General features: G+C 35.9%; 2 protein-coding genes across 4 annotated transcripts in view; both read left to right on the forward strand.

The window, feature by feature from the left end:
• Positions 1–3,346, forward strand: part of PPP2R5E (protein phosphatase 2 regulatory subunit B'epsilon) — a 155,513-nt gene extending 152,167 nt beyond the window's left edge. For all 3 annotated transcript variants that reach the window (XM_079126301.1, XM_079126300.1, XM_079126299.1), the window contains exon 14: positions 2,924–3,346. In XM_079126301.1, the coding sequence (XP_078982427.1) occupies positions 2,924–3,023 (100 nt within the window). In that variant the 3' untranslated portion in view covers positions 3,024–3,346. The remainder of the gene's footprint in view (positions 1–2,923) is intronic.
• The window catches only part of KCNH5 (potassium voltage-gated channel subfamily H member 5), a 700,940-nt gene that overhangs the window by 48,031 nt on the left and 629,895 nt on the right, over positions 1–23,014 (forward strand). The window lies entirely within an intron of this gene.

The following is a 23,014-nucleotide window of genomic DNA, read 5'->3' on the forward strand; positions in this document are numbered from 1 at the left end:
TACTGTGGATTATCCCAGGAGTGCTTAACCACTGAGCAACATCACCAACCCTTTTAAAATATTTTATTTAGAGGCAGGTTCTCAATGACTTGCTTCACACCTTGCTTTTGCTGAGGCTGGCTTTTAACTGGCGATCCTCCTGCTTCAGCCTCTTGAGCTGCTGTGCAACACTGTGTGCAACTCTGTGCCTGGCTGAGGAAGATTATTTTAAAGCAAGGACAATACCTTTGTCAAATATCAGTAGACAGTTATACCAAACAAATGGAAACATTGGTCCCTTCATAGATTTGGGAATAGGAAAAGAGAATGAAGAGATTTATTTGGTACTCTCAGAGAAAAACTGAATGAATTTCTTTTCTGAATAGCCTAGAAGTTAATGGTTCCAGTTCAGAGCATATTTTTAATTATTAGAAATCTGAATGTGGTATCTAACGCCATTAGATACATACACCAACACTGGTGCTTTGTAAAATTGAAATTGGAAGAGAATCTGACAATATCTCCAGCATGACAATGTGATTAGATTTTAAAATTCTCACCAACAATGATATGGTGGGAGAAAGTGGGGGGAAGAATAGGGTGACAATAAACATGTTTGTATTTACAATTTCTGAAGCTAAAGTTGTATGAAGGCTTTATTAGAACTCAGCATAAATTTCATCTGGAAGAAAAACCCCACAAGACAAGCTGCACGGAATGCTGTAAAGATACTCATCAAAAACATTAATGAAGTGCTTCAGTAAGAACAGGATGAGTGTTGTAATGATATTAACACTTAGTTTAAATTGAAAATTAGGGTGATGCAAACCTGATATATGTTGAGCTGTTTTTCAGTTCAGTAACATTCCCACGCCCTTGCTCACCATCCCCTTTTCCCTCCTCATAAAAAGGTAAAATACATTAAAACTCAGCAGAATCTATAGATGAATTTATATGTGTTCAAATCAGTGTTCTCTGAGAACATTTACTTAGATTAATATTATCCCCAAACTGTATTGAGAAATAGAAAGTGATAATTTGCCAGAGAGCTTGCTTAACAGTGAAGAATCTGGATAAAGATTGGAGGATTATCAAATCTTGCTCCTTATTGCCCTGTAAATGCAATTTTTCAGGGTCAAAATTAAGAACTAGGTAATTCTTTGAATATGATTGTGTCTACTGAAATTCATATTATGGAAATTGCATTTGAGATAGCTGAAACCAATAGTAAACAAGGCCTAAATTTTCAAAGTAGCAATTATGAAACAGATTTTATCTAATATTGTGTAATTTAATATTTCTGCAAGATTCAAGTGGAATGAGAACAAAAAATTACTTAGGTTTCTCTAGAGTTTTTTTGTCGGGGAGTGGAGGGTGAAGATAAATGTCTATTGCTATAGAAGTTAGTAATAACTTTTCCAAAATTTTGGTGATACCATAAAAAGGATGAGACATTGGAATTATGCAGAAATTTCACTTAACCTGTATGAACTTCTCTCAGTAAAAAATTGTGTAGTGGCTGAAGTTAAATCTTTGCAAAGTAAAATTGTGCAGGGATCAATTCTCTCATGCCTGAGATGGCAGAGGAACCATTTTCAGATATTATTTGAATTCATGGATTCACATGGTTTTTACTAGCTCATTACAACACGAGAAAACTAGGGGTAATACAATGAAATCATTTATTTATTTATTTATTTAGGTACCAAGGTTTGAACCCAGGGGCGCTTAACCACAGAGCCATATCTCTAGCCCTTCTTTGTATTTTATTTAGAGAGAAGGTCTTGCTGAGTTGCTTAGGACCTTGCTGAGTGGCTTAGGACCTCTCTTAAGTTGCTGAGGCTGACTTTGAATTTGCAATCCTCCTGCCTCAGCTTTCTGAGCCTCTGGGATTATAGGCATGTACCACCTTGCCTGGCTGAATTATTTTTAATAAATATGAATTTATATAATTTACAACATAGTCATAAGTTCTTTGATTATGTAATTCCCACTTGGTTGATATTAAAAACATTTTTCCTTATTTTTAAATATATGGTTATTTCAAATGTCTTTTGCAAAGTAAAATTTATTGACCCTATTTTGTATTGTTTGGGTTTTTTGGTAAATTTTCCCAAACAATTAAATCTGAAAGTCTGGAAGTTACTAGTAAAATTGATGTTGAACCAAATTTGAAGTCTTAGTAATTTAAAAAAATATATAAAATACTATCAGCAAAGTTCCATCCAGATCATTAATACTAAAATTGCAAGTTTTCAGAAACTGCCAGAGTTTCAGTATATATGGCATAGGAAAAACTGATATGAGTAATAGAGTTTGCATTTTCTTGATCTTTGATAGTTCGTATTAGTGTCATTTCCAGCATCCTTTCTGAGATGAGTCCCTCTATTTAGGAACAAAGAGGAAGTCAGATTCTAACTAGGCCCCATGTAAAAATCACTAAGTACCCTTGGTTTTAGAACAACAGATACACATAAACCATCCTAATGTTTCTCAGTGATTTGAAGTTAATTTTCTGTATTAAGCTAAATATAAAGGAAATTATTTTGAAATCTTTAAATGGTCTTTTTTAAAAAATATTTTTTAGTTGTCCATGGACCTTTATTTTAGTTAATTAATTAATTAATTAATTAATTTATATGTAATGCTGAGAATCAAACTCAGTGCCTCACACATGCTACGCAAGTGCTCTACCACTGAGCCACAATCCCAGCCCTAAAATAGTCTCTTTTCCAATTCTCTTCATTAGTACTACTTATGTGTCTACATTTTTTTAAATGTCAGAAAAGAAACCCCATGAGAAAGAAAAACTTACAAGCTTAATGCCAAACTTTTCAAAGACATTTACAACACACCTCAGGGAAAATATGTGAAGGGGCAGTTATTGTTGAATAATCTCTTTAAACCTTCTCAGCTGCTTATATTGTATTCTGTTTTTTCCCAGTGAGAAAAAGAAAGAAAAAGAGCGTGAAGAATTGTGGAAGAAATTAGAGGATCTGGAGTTAAAGAGAGGTCTTAGACGTGATGGGATAATTCCAACTTAACAAAAATATGACAGCAACATTACTAACCTGTGGAGTCACATTTATGTAGTAGAAGATGGAGCAACAGTTTTCTGTATTGTGCAACTTTACAGTAGATTTCACATTTGTTTCATTATTACAACAGCACTGTATATACCTGTCTCTAAGTAAAGGAAAAAAATAAGGACTTCAATCCAAAGTTTGGACAGTAGATGGACTTCTCAGAACTTTGCAAACATAATCATTGTTCTAACCCTCTTAAAAAAAAAAAAAAAAAAGCAGTCTTCAAAGATCTGTTGATGAAAGATCTGTTATGTTAAAATTCCATTATCAGGAGTTCTTATTTATCACTAGCAGAGAGTATGATACAATTTTCAAATGTGAACAATCTTAAATTTAGCTTGTCTTTCTGCTAAGCTGTTAAATGTATTTATAGTAAAGGAAGAAAAAAAGACTGTCATTTCCTTCTAAGTTTGTATAACATCTTCCTCTGGATAACTTGACTGTAATTTGACATCTTTTCCTTTTGCACATCTTCATAGTTGAATGTCCACGTTGAATGGGACCCTTAATTTTAAAGGTCCCTGATGAAAGTTTTGTCTACTGGGGTGAACATCTTTCCAGTAACCAGGTAGTCCTGGTACTCCTTTAGTTTTAAAATTAGGAGTAAAAAGAGAAGAGGTGATAAACATAGTAGGGAAGGGAATTTTGGATTCATGCATCAGTTTATGGTGAATCCAAATCAATGTCTTGAATCCTTTGAAAACAGGCACTGGGACATCACAGGCTTCAGTACCTGACCAGTATTAGTTGTAGACATCATTGAACATACATACCAGAGACATTTTTGAAATGTCAGAAAGACATCCTTTTGGACCATATGAAATAAAGACAAACACTAAACAATAAAACCATGAAATTGATCGCCAGGATTGCGAATCTAATTGGGAAAAGAGTTGAGCAAACAGCTTGGACTGTTTGGAGTTGTTGCCTTACTTTTTAATATGTATTTATAAAGTATTCCAGCAAAAGAGGATGTAGCCTCTGGGAAAAAACAAACATGTTACAGTGTTTTTTGTAGATTCTCGTTCTATATCTCATCACAGCGCCAGCCCTGTTTTTAGCCAGAAAGGATTCAGGATAAACATTATGCATTCTGATTGGATGCATATTCCTAACTACTGTATTTGTTACCAAAAGTGGTTCTACAAATGCTACTGAAAAAAGCTGGAAATTCCTAATGTCCTGAGTATTAATAATAAAGTTTAAAAATGCTTTTATATCAAAGGTGCATCGTGACCAAATTGTTTAAGAAAAAAAAAAAAAAGTCTAGGGCTGTATTATAGATAGATTTTATTGGCTCTTTGCTTTGTATTAAAAGAGGAATCCTACATCTTGGGTAGGTAAATTGCTGGTAAAACTTGTGTACACCATGTTCTTACCTAATGTGGTTGCATTATTATGTATGAGAAGATATGTTTTGGGATTTGTTTCTAGGATGCTTTTGCTTTCTGTGGACATGGCAGCAGTGAGTTGATAATCTTAAGCCATCACTTCCAGCAGTGTTCACAGTATAGAGCTGATTCTCTGTTCATATGTTGAGTTGTGATAGTAGCAAACATGAACATATGAACTATTGTTGCTCTCAGTAGAAATATAATATAAATATGGGCTTGTATGTTTTCTTCCTTCCATTGAGATGTAAAGTAGAATATACAGTTTTATTGTTTCCAAGAAAAAGGGAAAAAAAAAAAAAAACACAAATGCCACTGACCTTTCTCCCCTATGAAGTGTTGCCAGATTATCAGGTCCTTGTGTATACATAAAAGTCAGCTAATTATGGATATTGTCATCTAGGTAACTGTAAAAAAAAAAAAAAAAAAAAGTGAATCAAAAGCAAAATTTGGCATTGTTATTCCTAAAAAGAAATAGCAGTAAAAAAATCATATGCATCTCCAACACAACATGGTTTAATGGAATGGATAGTTTTCAATTTTATTTTAAACAAATGAACAAGAACATTGATGGGGACTCAGTGTAATGTTGGCAGAGGCTGCCAAAAATGAAACACCTTACTTCAACAATGCTGGAACAAAGGTGCAAGTTCACATACTAATGATAAAAAATAAATTCTTCTCCTTTAGCCCTTTTGATTTTAGCCCTTCAGTTTTGACTCTGCATTAGTTATTTTTTACATGTAAACTTTTGTTTGCCATTAATTCATCTTTTAGATGGAAGGCATTAAAAATCACAGGTTTATGAAATGAGAAAGCCCAGGTTCCCTTTTTGCACCTTACCCTGTTAGGGTGAAAATGACACCGATATCCTTGATGTCAATTTTGTATGTTGACCCTTCCAAAATGAGAAGAATAAAGCCAAGTTTTAGACATATTTAAAGAAGCAATTGGAACTATCTGTTGAAAATTCTAGAGCAACTTCTGAGAAGAAACACTGTCTTTTTCTTTTTTTGTTTAACTGAAAGTGACAATGTGACATTTGTCATGTTGTGTGCGGTGACACGGAGTAACTTAGGTAATCTGACTGTTGCACTATGTGACATATTTAAGGACGTACTTGCTGCATTTGCAGCAGCCCTCTCTCTGTCCCTTCCCGCAATTCTGCTGTTGCTGCAACTTGAGTTAATTGTGACAAATGCATCTTTGTGTTATATTTTGTTTGCTTCATAGTTTTCAGAACTATATATAAATATATTTTTTAAATAGCAAATATTGTAGTTAGTGAGTGATGATCACTCCAACCTTATCCCTACCATATTGGTTTCAGGGGTAAGATTAAGAGTGTCCTTGGAAGAAAAAAAATATACACACAACCCTGTGGTTTAGAATGATGCTGAGGCCTTAGGCTGTGGGCCCAGAACAACTATGTGAGTGAAGTGACCCATCTCCTTTGAATCAAGCATGCATTCCTTTTTCTTATTGTACAAGTGTCCCCAGCTGTTTGTCTTCAGTGTTTAGTTTTTGTCCTTTCCAAGTTTGTTATATTTTGCTCTCCCTAACATCTGTTTTTTAATAAAAGAAAAAAATTTAAAAAATAAATAATACCCTTGATGCCGCTGGATACTCACAAGCAGGGTTATGCTCCTTCATCTTGGGCTTCTTTGCCTAATTGGAAGGATTTCACTGATTTTGTACCTCCTTCTATATGTGGGGCATTCCAGGGTGCAGAGCCAGGAATTGCTTGTAATTGCACCTGCTATACTTAAATGTATAGCCCTAGGCTCAATCACACTATGGAAAGAAAAAAAAAAAGTATATTTAGAGCTTTAAAAGCTTTTTTATTTTTTTGTGGGGATGGGGTGGGGTGGGAAAGGGATGTATGGATGTTAGGATGTTATTGGCATTTTTATGTGTTGCAGGATTTTGTTTTGTTGTTGTTGTTCCTGTTTCCCGCCCCCCCCCCAATTAATTGGATGCACTGACCTTGCCCAGGAAATGAAGAGATTCTCTCTTTTGATGCTGTTACCAATGTTATCACAAAGTGACAGTCACCTGTAGCAAAAAGGTGGCACCAGACATGATCAGTGATGTTTTATTTGCACATGAATATTTTTATTTTTGTATTCTGGCTCAGCTGCTTCTCTGAGTGGAGTTAAGGAATGAGCCACAAAGGATTTTTGTAAAAGGTATATTGGCAATGCATTTTATATTCCTCTATATTTAATTTTGAAAATCTAAAAGAAGGATTGTGCATCTTGAGAGAAAGTTGAGTAAACTTTGATCTAGCGGAATGTTAATTTGTGCTGCTTCTTGTGCACGATAGCAGCGGTAGTATCTCTCTTGGAAATGAACATCCCATATTATGATGTCTATGAATATAGGTTTCCTTTTCTTCTCTCCCTCCTTCCCTCCCTCCTTCTTTCCCTCCCTTCTCCCTCTCTCTCTCTCCCGTGTTTCTCCTTCTATTTCTTTCCTCTCCCAGCCTCTCTTCCCCCTTCCCTCTTTCCTTTTTTTTTTTTTAAATTTGAAATCACTTATTGTAAATAAGTTGTAATCCAGACCTCATGTATCAATGGGGAACTTTCAAATATAAATATTACCAATACATTTTCTGGTTGTGGTCTGATTTTTGACTGAAGTATAATGGGAATGATATGTCCATTGTTTTTAGTTTGAGAATTTTGCTTTAGCTTCATGAATCTTTTGGTATTTTAGTACTTCATTGTTTTAGCAGGAGAGGGCAGCAAAAGTTCATTTTCTCTGTAAGTAATGCTGTGGTTCTTGATTGGTTTTAAACTTAGTTGTGAGTGTGTGTGTATTTTTTTTAAACAGCATCTGTTTGTAGGTAGAGGTAAAAATTGAAACATTTTTGATATGAAAAGTTAAATATGAAAATTATAGACCGGTTCAACCAGACAGTGAAGACTTCTGATCCACATCAAAGTGAAAAGGCTACAAAACAATTTTCCAGCTCTGGCTGAAACATACTACTTCTTTTCAAACATGACAAAATGCAAACTGAGTCTTAAAACTCTTGGAATTTAAAATGTTCTTTGGAAATGATTTACTTTCTTCATAGTGGTAATAGAAACAAAAAATGAAGGTGCTCCCAAAAAGCAATGTAACCTTCCCCTTCACAGCTGTGTGAGAGGTTCTGTACTGTGGGTGCAACACAATAAAGCAGCAGTGAAGAGTTTGCAGGCGCCTGGCTGTTTCTGTTTGTTTCTGACCTCGTAGCCTTCTGGAGTCATACAGATGATAGATTCAATTAAGTTAATGGGTTTGGTGTATTCAGGCTTTCATTTTGAGAAAATCAGTTCATGACAAGGAGTAACATTGGAGAATGATCCAGTCTCTTGCTGTGTATTATACACTCCAAAAGGGTGGCTTCAAACAATGATAATATTTATTCTATCCACATATCTATAATTTGGGAACAACTAGGCAAGAATGTCTTGTCTCTGATCCTCAGTATCACCTGGGTGTCTCAAGTGGGACTGGAGAGTTTACTTTTAGTAACAACATGGCTCACTCAGATGACTGGCAAGTTGGTGCTGACTTGGCCAGGAGTTTAATCAGGGGTCTCAGGTCCTCCTCGCATTACTTCTCTATTGGGTTTCCTCAGTATGGCAGCTGGGTGCTCAGAGACAGGAAGTGGAAACTGCTAGTGCTTTGAGGCCTTGTCCCAGACAGTCAAAGCATCGCCTCCAACATATCTGAAGAGTCCCAGCCTGCTCAGATTCAAGTGGTGGGGACACAGACTCACTGTGAATCTGAGAAGGGTGTGAAATAAATTGCAGGCATCTTTATCATAGGATAGTTTATGTGTAAAGTATTTAGGTGGGATATATTCTCTTAATTAAATCACATCAAATTTGGAACCATGTGGAGTTAAATAGTTAAATGTTTCATATTCAGTTAATCCGGGAAGAGGAGGGAAAAGCTCTTAAAAGTTTCAAGCAATTTTGTATTTCAAAGCATAACTATTTGTAGCATCTGAAGTTCAACTTCTTGGCAAATTAAAAGAAGAAACTTGTACCAAAAATGCTTTACAATTCAAAGTTTTGAGAGACTTCAACAGAATGTCTAATCCATTGCATAATGTCTCTTCCTGCCTGTAAAAAATATTTATTAGAAGGGAGGCAAAATAAATTCATGGTCTATGGTCCAATTCCTAATTCCCAGATATTTACATAAGAAATGTGTCCTAGAGGTTCTATTAGATTAGTTCTCTTTAGACTTTTTTTTTTTTTTTTTTTTTTAGCAGACTAAAGTATGGGTTAGCTAAGAGAAATTAAAATAGGATTTTTTTTTCCAGATCGTGATACAAAAAGCTCCCATGAAAGTGTGAATCTAAATCTGGGTTCTCTGTGGTCCAGTGGTTGATTTGTTGGTCCTTATTCCAGAATCAAACTGTCATGATTACCATAGCTTTATAATGGTCTTAAATCAAGTTGTCTATGTCCCTTCTATTTTGTCTTTCAAAATTATTCTCAGTGTTTTAGGTCCTTCGTTGAAGCAGGGTACCAGTTTCTACAAAAGAGAATAAATGCCATTGAAATTGGGATTACAGATCTATAATTTCAAGAACTGACATTTTGGTAATACTGAGTCCTAAAATCTGTGGTTTGAATGTGCCCTCCAACAAAAGCCTGTGTTGGAAAAACTCCTGAACACATACAGGAGGTGGGGCCCAATGAGAGGTGATCAGACTAGAGACCTTCGCACTCACAAATGGATTAATGCTGTTATCAGTGGAGTGAATTCATTATAAAAGGGCAAGTTTAGTCCCCTTCTCTTTCTCCCTTGTCCCTTCTCTCACCCTCTTGTTTTCTGCCACGGGATGATACAGCACAAAGTTCCTCACCAGATGCAAGCACCTGGAAATCGGACTTTCAAGCCTCAAGAACTGTGAGAAATTTCTATTTATAAATTACCATGGGTATACTATGACAACGCAAGACATAATGAGCATGTTATATCTTCATTTATTTAGTCTTTAAATTTTCTCAGCAGTATTCTATGCAATATGGCTACCTTTAGTGCACAGGTCTCATATCTTTTGTTAAATGTATTACTAAGTATGTTTCAAAGGTATCAGTGGAATTGGTTTTTTATTTTTCCATTTTTCACTGCTGTTATGTAATAATACAGATGGTTTTGTATATTAACTGACATTCTCCAACCTTGCTAAATTACTTAATACTTTATTACTTCAATAATACTTAAATTACTTATTACTTTAATAACTTAAAAATGTCGTATAGTGCAGTCATCATTTTTATCTAGTGCCACAATACTTGTGGCAGCTGCAGAAGGAAACCCAGTACCCATAAAGCAGTCATTCCCTTGTTCTCCCCTCACCCCTGGAAACCATTAATCTGCTTTCTGTCTTTATGGATTTACCTATTCTGGATAGTTCATATAAACGGGATCATACAATATGTGACCTTTTGTGTCTGGCTTCTTTCACTTAGTGTAATGTTTTTGAAGTTCATGTCGTAGCATGAGTTGATACTTCATTATTTCCTATGTCTAATTCTATTGTGTGTAATCCCATATTTGCTTTTTCATTCCCCCAGCTGATGGACATTTAGATCATTTCTACCTTCCACCTACTGTGAATAGTGCTACTATGAACATTCATTGTTTTTGAACACTTTAATTCTGGGTGTTTTTGTAGGAATGAAGTTGCCATTTGATCTGTTGAGGAATTGCCATGCTGCTTCTGCAGCAGCTGCCCTGTTCTACATTCTGGCCTGTGGAAGGGTTCTAATTTCTCCACACCTGTGCACTGTTATTTTTATGTTTAGTATTATTATCATTATCATCTTAGTGGATATGCTGTTCAATTTTTTTTAAAAAATACCCTTTTTCCAATGTTCTTCCAGTTGGATAACTTTCATTGACCTATCTTAAAAGTTCTTTCTACTATCATTTTTGTTGATTGTTAATTACCCTATGGTAATTATTTTTAATTTGCTCTAGCAAACAGTTAACTTGGAAGAATTCAAAATTCAAACTCCTCTGGGTCAGCAGCTCCAATCTCAGTTCACTTCTTTATCTTTCTTCAGAGTTTGCTCCATGCAAGCAGAGATCAGGAGTTAGCCTTAGATTTGGGCTTAGTTATACACAAGATTTGAGTTCTTCCTCTGGACTTTTTCTTCAGGGTAGCCCCCTCCCAGACTTTCCCGTGCCTCTGGTTGTCCTGAACTCTGTTCTTTGGTTCTTCAGGCTAGAAAGATGGGTTTTCAATTGGTATTCGGCTTCACATAAATGTTGACCCTAGCCTAACGCCCATAAAAATAGAAAATCAATATCACCCTTTCTTCCAAGAGTTGATTTCCTTTTGCAATAGATTTTCCTCCAGAATGTGGCTCTGAATGCTTTCCTGGTGAGTTCATAGGTACCATCCCCACAACTTCCCCTTATAGTTTCTACACCATAGGGTATCATTCCTTGGTACAGCTATCTTAGATTCAGTGCTATTAACTAGCATACAGAACTTATTCCTATTTTACCAGTCTTTTCATTAATGTGACTTTTCTCTTCCAGAATCCAACTGAGAGTCTACATTATATTTAGTTGTTATGTCTCCGTTAGTCTCTTCTACTCTGTAATGGTTCCTCAATCTTATCTTTCTCACCTCACACTTTTGAACTTTTCTTTAGTTCAACTTTCAGTTGTTTCTTAGGAAGTTTCTCAAGTTGGGCTTTTCTGATGTTTTCTCATGATTAGATTGAAGTTATGCATTATTTGGAAGGATGTTTCAGATGTGATGTGCTTCTCAGTGCATGATATCAGGGAGTAAATAACGTGACATCCCTGTTAATTACTGGAGATGTTAACCTTCATCATTTGCTGAAGTTCTAACTGCAAGACTTTTTTTCACTGGAAAATTACTATGTTTGTTTTTATGATTACTAAATAATTAGGGGGGAATACTTTATGACTATGCAAATACCTGGGCTTAAGCTTTTGTCCACTAACTTTGAGTAGTGTTCTAAATGGTGATTTTCTGTTTCTTTCGTTGCTAATAAATTTATTAATTTTTTCTATAAAGAAGACTATTTGCTTCTTCCTTATTTAAATCTATGTGAATTCATTAATATTTTGTCTTTTGGGTTATAATCTAGTACTGTCATCATTTTGTTGTTCTAGGTTCCAACTTGGTCATTAGGAGTTTTTAGGTTGACTCCTATGATGTTTTGATGTACCCCCCACCTCCTTTTTTAAAACACTTTCTTACTTTTGGCACCACAAAATGTATTGTCCCTGCGTGAACCTCAGGGATTAACCAGTTCTTCTATAAGTCCTGGTTTCTTTGTTGGAGAATGGTACTAAGAAACCAAGATCTGGAAGGGAAACATGATCATTGCTACTCCTAGCCCCTCCCAGTAGATATTGTTAGGATATATCTGTACGTGTACTAATTCATGTATACATATATCTATATTTCTGTATTTATTTGTGTATATTTTTTAAAATTGTGAATAAAACCAGCACTACTGAGTTCATTCTGTCCTCTTCTTTCCTTGTTTATAATTCCTCTCTCCAACTGTAAACAAATTCTAGCAATATTATGAGTAATTTATTTGTTCAATTTTATTATACAGAAGAAGTATTTTCAGAGTTTGTAACCAGTACCTATATAAGAAACAATTTTACCACTTAAAGTATGATATCTGTGTATAGTTCTTTTTTCCCTCAGGTTCAAAGTCTTAATTATTTTTATTAGTGTATTATAATTATACATAGTATTTGGGTTCATTTTGACAAAATTATACATACAAGGAATTTTATTTCAGTTCCCATTTCTCCTTTCCACTTTTCTCCTTCCTGTACTCTACTGATCTTCCTTTTATTTCTTTCTTTCTTTATTTATTATTGGTACTTTTTACGTATATATAAAAGTAAAATTCTCTTTTGTACATTTATATATGTACATGATATGATTTTGTTAAATTCATTTCCATATTTCTTTCTCTTTCCCTTCCTGCCTCCCTTCCTCTTGTTCTCCTATAACTCCACTGATCTTCCCTCTATTTTTATGGTATCTGATTTACCCCGCTACCTTTACTTTAGTTTCCACATGTGAGAGAAAACATTCAACCCTTGTTTTTCTGAGTCTAGCTTATTTCACTTTACATGCTTTTTCTCCATTTTCATCCATTTACCAGCAATGCCATTACTTCATTCTTATTTATGGCTGAGTTAAACTCTATCATGTATATATGCTGCATTTTCTTGATTCACTCATCTCCTGATGGCCATCTGGGTTGATTCCATAATATGGGTCTTGTGAATTGTGTTTCTATAAACATTGATGTAGCTGTATTGCTATAGTATGCTGATTTTAGTTCTTCTGGATAAATACAGAGTGGGATAGCTGGGTCATATGATGGTTCTATTCCTAGTTTTTAAAGTAATTCCCACACTGCTTTCCAGAGTGGTTGTACTAATTTGCAGTCCCACCACCAATGTATGAGTATACATTTCCCCCCATATCTTTGCTAGCATTTATTATTATTTGTATTCTTGATAATTACCATCCTTACTAGAGTGAGATGAAATCTTAGTGTAGTTTTGATTTGCATTTCCTTCATTGCTAGAGATGTTGAACTTCTTTTCATATATTTGTTGGCCATTTGTGTTTTTTCTTTCAAGAAATTTCCGTGTAGTTCTTTTTCCCCTTTATTGATTGGGTGGTTTGTTTTTGGCATTGAGTGTTTTGAGTTCTTTATATATTTTGGATATTAATCCCCAGAGGAGTAGGTAGCAAAGATTTTTTTTTTCCTCATTCCATAGGCTTTCTGTTCACTCTCTTAATTGTTTTGTTTGTGGTGTAGAAGCATTTTGATTTGATGGCATCCCTCTTACTGATTCTTGGTTTTATTTCTTGAGCTTTAGGGGTCTTATTGAGGAAGGTGGTACCTGCACCTATATGATGGAGTATTGACCCTGTGTTTTCTTCTAGCAGTTTCAAGTTTTCTGATCTAATTCCTAAGTCTTTGATCCATTTTAATTTGACTTTTGTGCAGAGTGAAATATTATCCAGTTTTCCCAGCACCATTTATTAAAAAGGCTATCTTTTCTCCAACATATATTTTTGGCACCTTTGTCAAGTATTAGACAGCTATAAGTATATGGATTTGTCTCTGTATCTTCTGTTTTCATGTCTATTTTGATGTCAATACCATGCTACTTTTGCTACTATAATTTGAGATCTAGTATAATTGAGAACAGATATTGTGATGCCTCCTGCATTACTTTTTTTGGTACCAGGATTGAACCCAGGAGTGCTTAACCACTGAGCCACATCTTCAGCCCATTTTACTTTTTATTTTGAGACAGGATCTCACTAAATTGCTGTAGCTGGTGAACTTGTGATCTTCATGCCTCAACCTTCCAAGCCCCTGGGATTATAGGCATGTGCCACCACACCCACTCACTTTTTAAAATTCAGAATTGCTTTGGCTATTCTGAGTCTCTTATTCTTCCAAATGAATTTAAAGATTTTTTTTTTCAATAGCTCTGTGAAGAATGTCATTTTAGTGGGGATTGCATTGATTCTGTATATTGCTTTTTTAGTATGGCCATTTTGAGAATATTGCCTATTCAGTAACATGCGAGGTCTTTCCATCATCTGATGTCTTCTTCAGTTTATTTCTTCAGAGTTTTATAGTTTTCATTGTGGAGATCTTTCATGTCCTTGGTTAGATTTAATTCCTAGGTTTTTAATTTATTTATTTTTTGAAGATACTGAAAAAGGGATGTTGTTTCTGATTTCTTTCTTAGCTGAATGACTATTGGAATACAGAAAATCTGTTGATTTATGAGTGTTGATCTTGTATCCTGCCACTTTGCTAAATTCATTTATCAGCTCTAGGAGTCTTCTGGGGGAATTTTATGGGTTTTCTAGATATAGGATCATGTCACCAAGTAGTGATAGTTGGACTTCTTTTCCTATTTGTATCCCTCTAATTTCCTTCTCTCTCCTGATTGCTCTGGCTAGAGTTTCGAGAATTATATTGAATAGAGTGGACATCCTTGTCTTGTTTTGATTGTAGAGTAAAAGCTTTCAGTGTTTCTTCAGTGTGATGTTGGCTTTGGGTTTGTCATATACAGCTTTTATAAGGTTGAGGTGAGTTTCTTCTATCCCTAGTTCTCCAGCGTTTTTAACGTGAATGTTGCTGTATTTTATCAAAGACCTTTTCTATATCTTTTGAGATGATTATATCTTGTACTTAATTTTATTTAAATGTGAATTGCATTTATTGATTTGCATATGTTGAATGAACCTTACGTCCCTGGAATGAAGCCCATTTGGTCATGGTGTATTATTTTCTTACTATGTTTTTTAATGTGGTTTGTTAATATTTTACTAAGGATTTTTGCATCGATGTCCATCAGGTCTGTAATTGTCTTTCCTAGATGTGTCTTTGTCTGGTTTTGGTATCAGGGTTATACTGGCTTTATAGAATGTATTTGGGAGTGATCCCTCCTTTTCAATTTCATGGAATAATTTAAGAAAGACCACTGTTAGTTGTTCTTTAAAGGTCTGATAGAACTCAGTGAGAATGCATCTGGTCCTGAACTTGTCTTTGTTGGTTGGCTTTTAATTGCTATTTCAATTTCATTATTTGATATTGGTCTATTTAGGTATTCTATATTTTCCTGATTCAATGTGGGCAGGTTATAAGTATTTAGAAATTTGTCTGTGTCTTCTAGATTTTGCAGTTTATTGGAGCATACTTTTTCAAAATAGTTTCTAATGATTCTCTGAATTTCAGAAGTGTCTGTGGTGATATCTCCTTTTTCATCTCTAATTTTGTTGAAGGGCTGGGGATATAGCTCAGTATAGCTCAGTTGGTAGAGTTGATTTGGATCTTCTTTCTTTCAGTTTGGCTAAGTGTTTATCATCTTATTTATTTTTTCAAAGAACCAACTCTTTATTGCACTGATCCTGTGTATTTAAATTTCATTAATTTTGACTCTGTGTCTGCCTTCTGATTTTGAAGTTAGTTTGTTCTTTTTTTCTCAGGACTTGAGGTGGAGCAAGAGCTTATTTATTTGGGATCTCTCAAATTTTTTGATGTAGGCACTCACTATAATACATTTTCCTCCTAGTACTATTTTCATATGGTCCTAAAGATTTTGATATGTTGTATCACTGTTATCATTCATTTCTAAGAATATCTTGATTTCTTCTCTCATTTGTTCTTTGTTTCATTCTTCATTTAAGAGAGTATTGTTCAATCTCCAGATGTTTATGTGACTTCTATTATTTTTCTTGCTGTTGATTTTTAGTTTTATTCCATTACAGTCTGATAGGAAAGGGGATTATATTGATTATTTATTTGCTTAGAGTTACATTATGACTTAGAATATGATCTGTTTTAGAAAAGGTTCCATAGGCTGCTGAGAAGAAGGTAAATTTCTGCTGTTTTGGAATGAAATATTGTATTGATGTTTATTAGGTCCAATTGATTGACACTATTATCTAGGTTGGATATATCTTTATTGATTTTATGCTTTGATGACCTGTCTATTGGTGATAATGGTGTGTTGAAGTCACCCAGTATTATTGTATTAGATTCTACCTGGGAATTAATGTCAAGGAGTATTTTTCAAATGTAATTGGGTATGTTGACATTTGGGGCATATTTATTATTGTTATATCTTCTTGTTGGATTGTTCACTATACTAGGATGTAATGGGCTTTGTCTTTTTTTAATTTTTGCTTGAGATCAACTTTGACATACATGAGAATAGCTACTCCAGCTCGTTTATGGGCTCTGTTTGCATGGAATATTTTTTCTATCCTTTTACTTTCAACCTGTGAGTGTCTTTGCCTATGAGATAAGTCTTTTGCAGACAGCATATCGTTGGATCTGGTTTTTTGTTCCATTCTGCTAATCTGTGTCTTTTTTAATTTGTCAAGTTTCTTTATTTTTAGAAGTAATTTATATATTAGTATACATAATTATCATCAATCATAAATTAATCTATGTCTTTTAATTGGGAAGTTAAAACCATTGATATTCAGTGTTATTATGGATATGTGTTTTGTGGTTTCCTGCCATTTTGACTTTTTGTTATGTTCAGTTCTGTCTTGATTCTTACTTAGATAATTAGTCTTATATTAATCTTCATCTATTTGGGAGTTTTGGGATTTATTTCAGGGTTCCTGTATGCAGTTTATCTTTGAGAATTCTTTGTAGTGCTGGCTTGGTTGTCATAGAAAGTTTTAATCCTTGTCATAGAAAGTTTTAATTTCCTCATTGAATAGGAAAGAGAGCTTTGCTGGGTAAAGCAATCTTTGTTGGCAGTTGTTTTATTTTAGAACTTGGAATATCATCTTCTAGACCCTCCTTGCTTTTAGTGTCTAAGTGGAGGAGTCAGAAGTGAGCCTTATTGGTTTGCCTCTGAATGTGACCTGATGTTTTTCTCTTGTAGTTTTTAATAGTCTTTCCTTATTTTCTGTTAGGCATTTTGATTATGATGTGTCTTGGGAACTTCTCTTTTGCTCCGGTCTATTTGGGGTCTTGTATGCCTTCTGTATGTGAATATCAATCTCCTTTCTGATATGGGGAAAGTTTTCTATGACTTTCTCATTGAAACTGTTCTTAATGCCTTTAGTTTTTATCTCCATGTTCTCTTCTATCCCAGTGATTCTCAGGTTTGGTTTCTTGATGTTGTCCCAGAGTTCCTGAATATTCTGATCATGCTCTATTCTTTTTCCCTTTTTTGTATTCTGTGTACTCAAATTCATATATCCTGCTTCAAGTCCTGAGGGTCTGTCTTCAAGGACTGAAGTTCTATTTTCTACACAGTCTAATCTATTGGTGATGCTTTCAAGTGAATTTTTAATTTGGCTCATTGTGTCTTTCATTGTCAGGATTTATTTATTTATTTATTTAGTACCAGGGATTGGTCCCAGAGTTGCTTTACCAGAGTCACATCCCCAGCCCTTTTTATTTTTTATTTTGAGACAGTGTCTTGCTAAGTTGCTTAGGGCCTCACTAAGTTTCTGAGGCTGGCTTTGACTCACAGTCCTCCCATCTCAATCTCCCAAGCCGTGGGATTACAGGTTTGTACCACCGTGCCAGGCTTCATTTCCAGGATTTCTGTTTGGTTTCTTATCAATATTTCTATTTATGTGTTCTTTCATCTCCTTTATTTGCTCTCATAATCCATTCTTTAGATCTTCCTTTAGTTCATTGAATGTTTTAATAATTAGTTTTTTATAATCTTTCTCTGGAATTTCATCCTCTTTTATATCTGTGGGGTCCTTTATTGGGGGACTGTGAATTCTGGGGGGAGATTTGTTTGCCCATTTGCTCATGTTTTCAGAAGTCCTGGACTTGCACATCAATTGAGATAGATTCCCTTCCACTTAAAACTATAAGAGAAAAACATCAGGTCACATTCAGAGGCAAAGCAATAAGGCTCACTTCTGACTTCTCAACTTAGACACTAAAAGCAAGGAGCATCTAGAAGGTGATATTCCAAGTTCTAAAAGAAAACAACTGCCAACAATGATTGCTTTTATGTGTCCTATGTGTGTATTTATTTTTTTTTTTCTAGGATTTCTCTGTTTTTCACATATGGGTAGATGTTGAGGGTTGGAACCCGAAGTTCCCCTCTGGTTGTTCTTCCTTGGGACCTGGTTTTTGGTTTGGGATTTTTCTTTCCCCAGTTCTGTGAGTTGAAATAATGTTTAGGCTCAGGTGGGGTTAGATCAGGTGTGGGGTGAGAGTCACTGTTCCTTGCTGAATTGTGTTTCTTGCCAGCAGGATCTCTACTCTGTGATCTTGAAGTGCCCGGATCATTTTACAGCCCCTCTTAGAGATAGAGGGAGCCAAGAGTAGTTCTGATGTCAGCAACAGATGTATAGTTTTGGGGTAAATGTCTGGTGTCTACTCTGACATCTATAACACTGATTGCCACCTATTTAGAAATGGTAGGGTCAGCAATTAACATCAGTACCAGCATAGAAAACTGTGAACTAGGTTAGGCATTCCACAGCAAGTATCTACTGTGTCATCCACTGAATTAATAATCACAACATGAATGGGGTATGACTTATATAACTATATATAATTCTGTTATTTTTTGGAATTATAGTTTCTTAAGAGATTATAGGGTGGGGAGGTGAGAGAAAGAAATATTTCTTCAAAAAGTGGTCAGAGGAGAGGTAGGTGGTAGTTAGCAACTGAAAAGAAGAAGGAATAAAATATTCATAGAGAGTAATAAAGAGAGGACATGGGAACAGGAAAACTTGACTTTTAGTGGGGGATAAGAGTGATGAAGGGGAGACAAGAGGGACAATATCCCAGGTAGGGACAAACCAGCAACTCAAACCTACATATAATTGAACAAGGTTAAATAATAAACAGGAGCAGAAGAAAGCAATCAATTTTAAAGTAAAATTATACAAGTATACATGTATTTTCTGAACTATCTGCTCAGTGAGTACACACATACCCCCCACCCACACACAAAATCATACATGTTGGAAGAAAATACAAATAGTACAGTATGATGGAACGATGTTTGAAAAAATTTCTAAGTAGTTAAAATTTAAAAGGAATAAAAAGAATAGATGAAAGAATGAGAGTATAAAGAAAAGAAAAAAATGTTGCTGAGAAACAAAGGGCTTATTTCTGCTGAGGTGATCAAATCCATGGTGTTGAATGAATTTTCATTCTCTATTTGTTTTGGACTTTGTAACTCTTGGGTCAAGTGTTGGAGGTTAAGCCCAACATCTTTCTGTTCCTCACTTAGCTGCCCCATTTAGTGGCTAGGAGGCACAGCTGGTTGTAGTAGATCTCACCTTCCAGTTGGATAGCACAATTTGGATGCTGACAATTGTATATTTCTGTGATGGGGGTGTTGTAGAAGTTCTAAGGTGGAGATTCCAGTGATTGGGGTTTGGCCTAGACCAAATTTTGGAACTTTGTGGGTAGGTGTTTGAGAATTGCTCCACACTCCCTATTGCTGGGGAGATGCCTGTCTCCGCAGGACATCTAGATCTCTAGGGTCCCTGATAAAATCCACTTTTAGGGTGTAGGGACAAAACCTCCATAGATTTCACCTTTACCACTATAAGTATGAAATACTGGGTATCTGCCCTAGAGTGCAGGCACTCCTGTGTGGTCACTGTAGCACAAGCAACAATGGGAGCATTCTTCCTTGGGATCCAGAGCCTGAATGGTCCAGGCAAAATTTTCTTTGTGCCTATTTCAGTTTCTCTGGTTCAGGCACACTCTAGGAATTTTAATTTTTTTTATATTTTATTTATTTTTTTGGTCAGCTGCAGGAGTTTCCAATCTGCTTTCTCCTGTAACCCAAGTGCCTGTTTTCACTGACAGTGGGGAGCCCAGTGACTGTCTTCCATGCCCAGAATGCTTCCCCTCCCAGGGGAGTTGTTTTTGAATTTGCTTTCACTGATTTGCTCCCCTACTGATTCTGTGTCTATTAAAATTAGCCTTCCTCTCTAATCTGCAGGTTACCATGAGTCAATTCCTTATTTTCTAATTTCTTTATCCTCTGGCTGCGCCATCTCCCGTGTCTGTGCTGTCCTTCCCTTTCATGGCTGGCTCTGGTGCCCAAGATGGAGCTTTTCTAATGTATTACTTTTTTATATGTACTTTTTTTTTTTTTTTTCTTTTTACTTCTGTGACTGTTTTAGTCAGTTTTTTGCTGTTGTGACTAAATGACCTCATCAGCACAACTATAAAGGAGGAATAGTGTATTTCAGGGCTCCTGGTTTCAGAGTCCTAGAAGGCCAACTCCATTTCTTGGTGAGGCTGAATAAACATCATGGCGGAAGAGTGTGGCAGAGGGAGGCAGCTCACATCATGATCAGAAAGCAGAGAGAAAGAGAGTGTCTCCACTTGCCAGATATAAAATATATACCCCATAGCCACACCCCCAATGCCCCACCTCCTCCAGCCACACCCTCCACTTCAATTACCGCTCAGTATATCCCTATCAGGGATCAATTCACTGATTGGGTTAAGACTCACAACCCAATCATTCCTCCTCTGAACCTTCTTGCATTGTCTCACGTGAGCTTTTGGGAGATATCACATCTAAACCATAACAGTGACTATTTATTTTTACAATTTGATATTAAGTTTCATTGAGTTCCCTTATTTACCCACCTCACTGAGAAGCAATCTTCCCATTTTGTAAGTCTGGTGTTGAGGAACTGCTGGGAAGCACACTGTTCCTCTACTCTGCCATCTCTTCTCCCCAGCTACTGTCTTAATTTAAATCACTATTTCCCATAGCAATTTAGGTTAGCTCCTTTCTTCCCCAGCCCCTCAGTGTAGTTGAATGATTCATTTGTAATATAGTTGTCATTGTTTTCCATCTTTCCCTCCACATCCTGCCTGATATTTTAAAATTCATAAATAGCATAATTCATTTCTTTGTGTTAAAGAGACCTATGGCTTTGCCATGCATACAGTCTGGTATCACATCACCAAAGAGACCCAGTACCTGCCCCCAGGAAAGCTGCTTCGTGATCATCCTTATAAAAAGCCCTTCCAACTCCCAAGTCCTAAGAACTACTGATCTGTTTTCCTCTTCATAGTTTTGCTTTTCCAGAGTGTCATTTAAATGAAATCATACAATGTATAGCCATATAAATGGATCTGACTTAATTTCCTCAACAAAATGTATTTGCAGTTCATTCATGGTATTGTATGAGTAAGTAGTTTATTCCTTTATTGTTGAATAGTCTTTGTCTACCTGCCAGTTAAGGGGCATCTGTGTTGTTTCCAACTTTTGGTATTATGAATAAAGCTACTATAAACAATGTGGACTACTGTGTGAAACCAGGTTTTGTTTTTCTCGCCCCCCTTTTTGATAGATCTAGGAGTACCCAGATAAAGATATAGCCACCCCTGGGTGCCCATCAAAATGAATGAAAAAGATTCTCATCAAGGTACATGCTTGTGAAATGTTCAAAACATGAGGAATAAAAAGACATTCTAAAAACTTTAATCGGGAGGTAAAAACATATTTTAAGAATCAGAATGATAAATCAACGTAAGAGATTTTAGACATAAGAATATCCAGAAAATACTTCTGATGCATTTTTTTCTGTATTTTTCCCTGGTGCTCTCCAGCTGTTGATAATGATGGGGTTTGTTGTTACATATTTGTACATGCACACAAAATACAATATAATTTGGCCTATATCACTCTACATTCATGCATTTTACTTCAGTTCAAAACTGCTTAAAGATCTATTCCAGTACAACAAGAAAGCAGAAGAAACAGGACCCAGGAAACAGTGGCTCCCCCCAGGAAGAGAACAAAGGTCAACTGAAGACTTGTTGAGCAGGCCTAGAGAGCCCTAGCATCGACTGGAGCAGGGGAAGAACTGGTTCCAGAAGCCAAGGGACTTGGTAGAAAAATTGATGTAACATTTGGAAAAGATTAATGACATGTAGTTGGCAGATAGGGTAAGAGAAAAGGAGAGTTAATTAGAGACTCCTGGGGAATGAACAGCTTTCACGGGAAGAAATGTAATCATAGTATATTGCTGGACTGACGAGAATGTTTACACAGTCACATTACCACAGACTGATTGCTGATTTAATTAAAAATGGTGAAATAACTGTATTAGGATGAGCAAGGGGAGGGAGGAGGTATAAAAGAGCTAAATCCTTAATAGATAATGTGCGTAGAGTTGCTAAATCAAGAAGTAGCAATATAAGCAAATTGGAAATGTGGGAGTAATTGCTGACAGCTTAAGTTAAAATTAGTTAAAAGTAGTCAAAGGGGGAGAAAAGAGGATCATGCTAAGGAGGCATACTATCTTAAGTCTCAACACCTAAAAAAATAGGTCAAACAAATGGTATATATTCTTTTTTCAAAGCTCTGTGTAGCAGTCCTTACCTGACCTCAACAGCAGGTTGAGACATGCTTCTTGGTATAAAGGGCTTTCTCTGAGGCTAACATGATTACATCTGTAAGGACATGGCAGATCCAGGTCAAGCATCAGGAAGTAATGGGTTTGGCTAGTGACATCCCCTTCCCCAATTTATAACTAGTTTTTTTTCTTTTTTGAGCTTTTGAGAATGCAAGGGTCAAAAATTGATCTGTGCCATTGTGTTTATTATATTGTAGGTTAAAAGAAAACTGGCACAAATAGCGTCCTAGCTTGCCTGAATGAGGAAATGTGAACATCAGATGAAGTTAATGAGTTAGGAGCTGACAAGCAAGTTCACTGACACAAAAAGGATATTATCACCGTCCCTGTTACACTTCAGCACCCGGAGTGTCTCAGACAATAGTGCCTTCATATAACTGGTGAGCGATCTGAGGTGTCAGGGATGATGATGGAGCAAATTGAGCTTGTGGAATCAGAGGAAGGCCTATTTCTTTGTGAGAACCCCAGAACAGCATTGCCTCTTTCGAAAACTCAGTGCTGGCTTCAGGGGGAATGTCTGACTGGGAAGGGGCCTTGAGGAGGGCCTGAGAGGGGGCCACCAAGGGTGGGAGAGGAGCTTTGTTGTTTCTGCAGACTAAACC

This window comes from Sciurus vulgaris (assembly GCF_902686455.1).
Source record: "Sciurus vulgaris genome assembly, chromosome: 2".
Classification (NCBI taxonomy): Eukaryota; Metazoa; Chordata; class Mammalia; order Rodentia; family Sciuridae; genus Sciurus; species Sciurus vulgaris.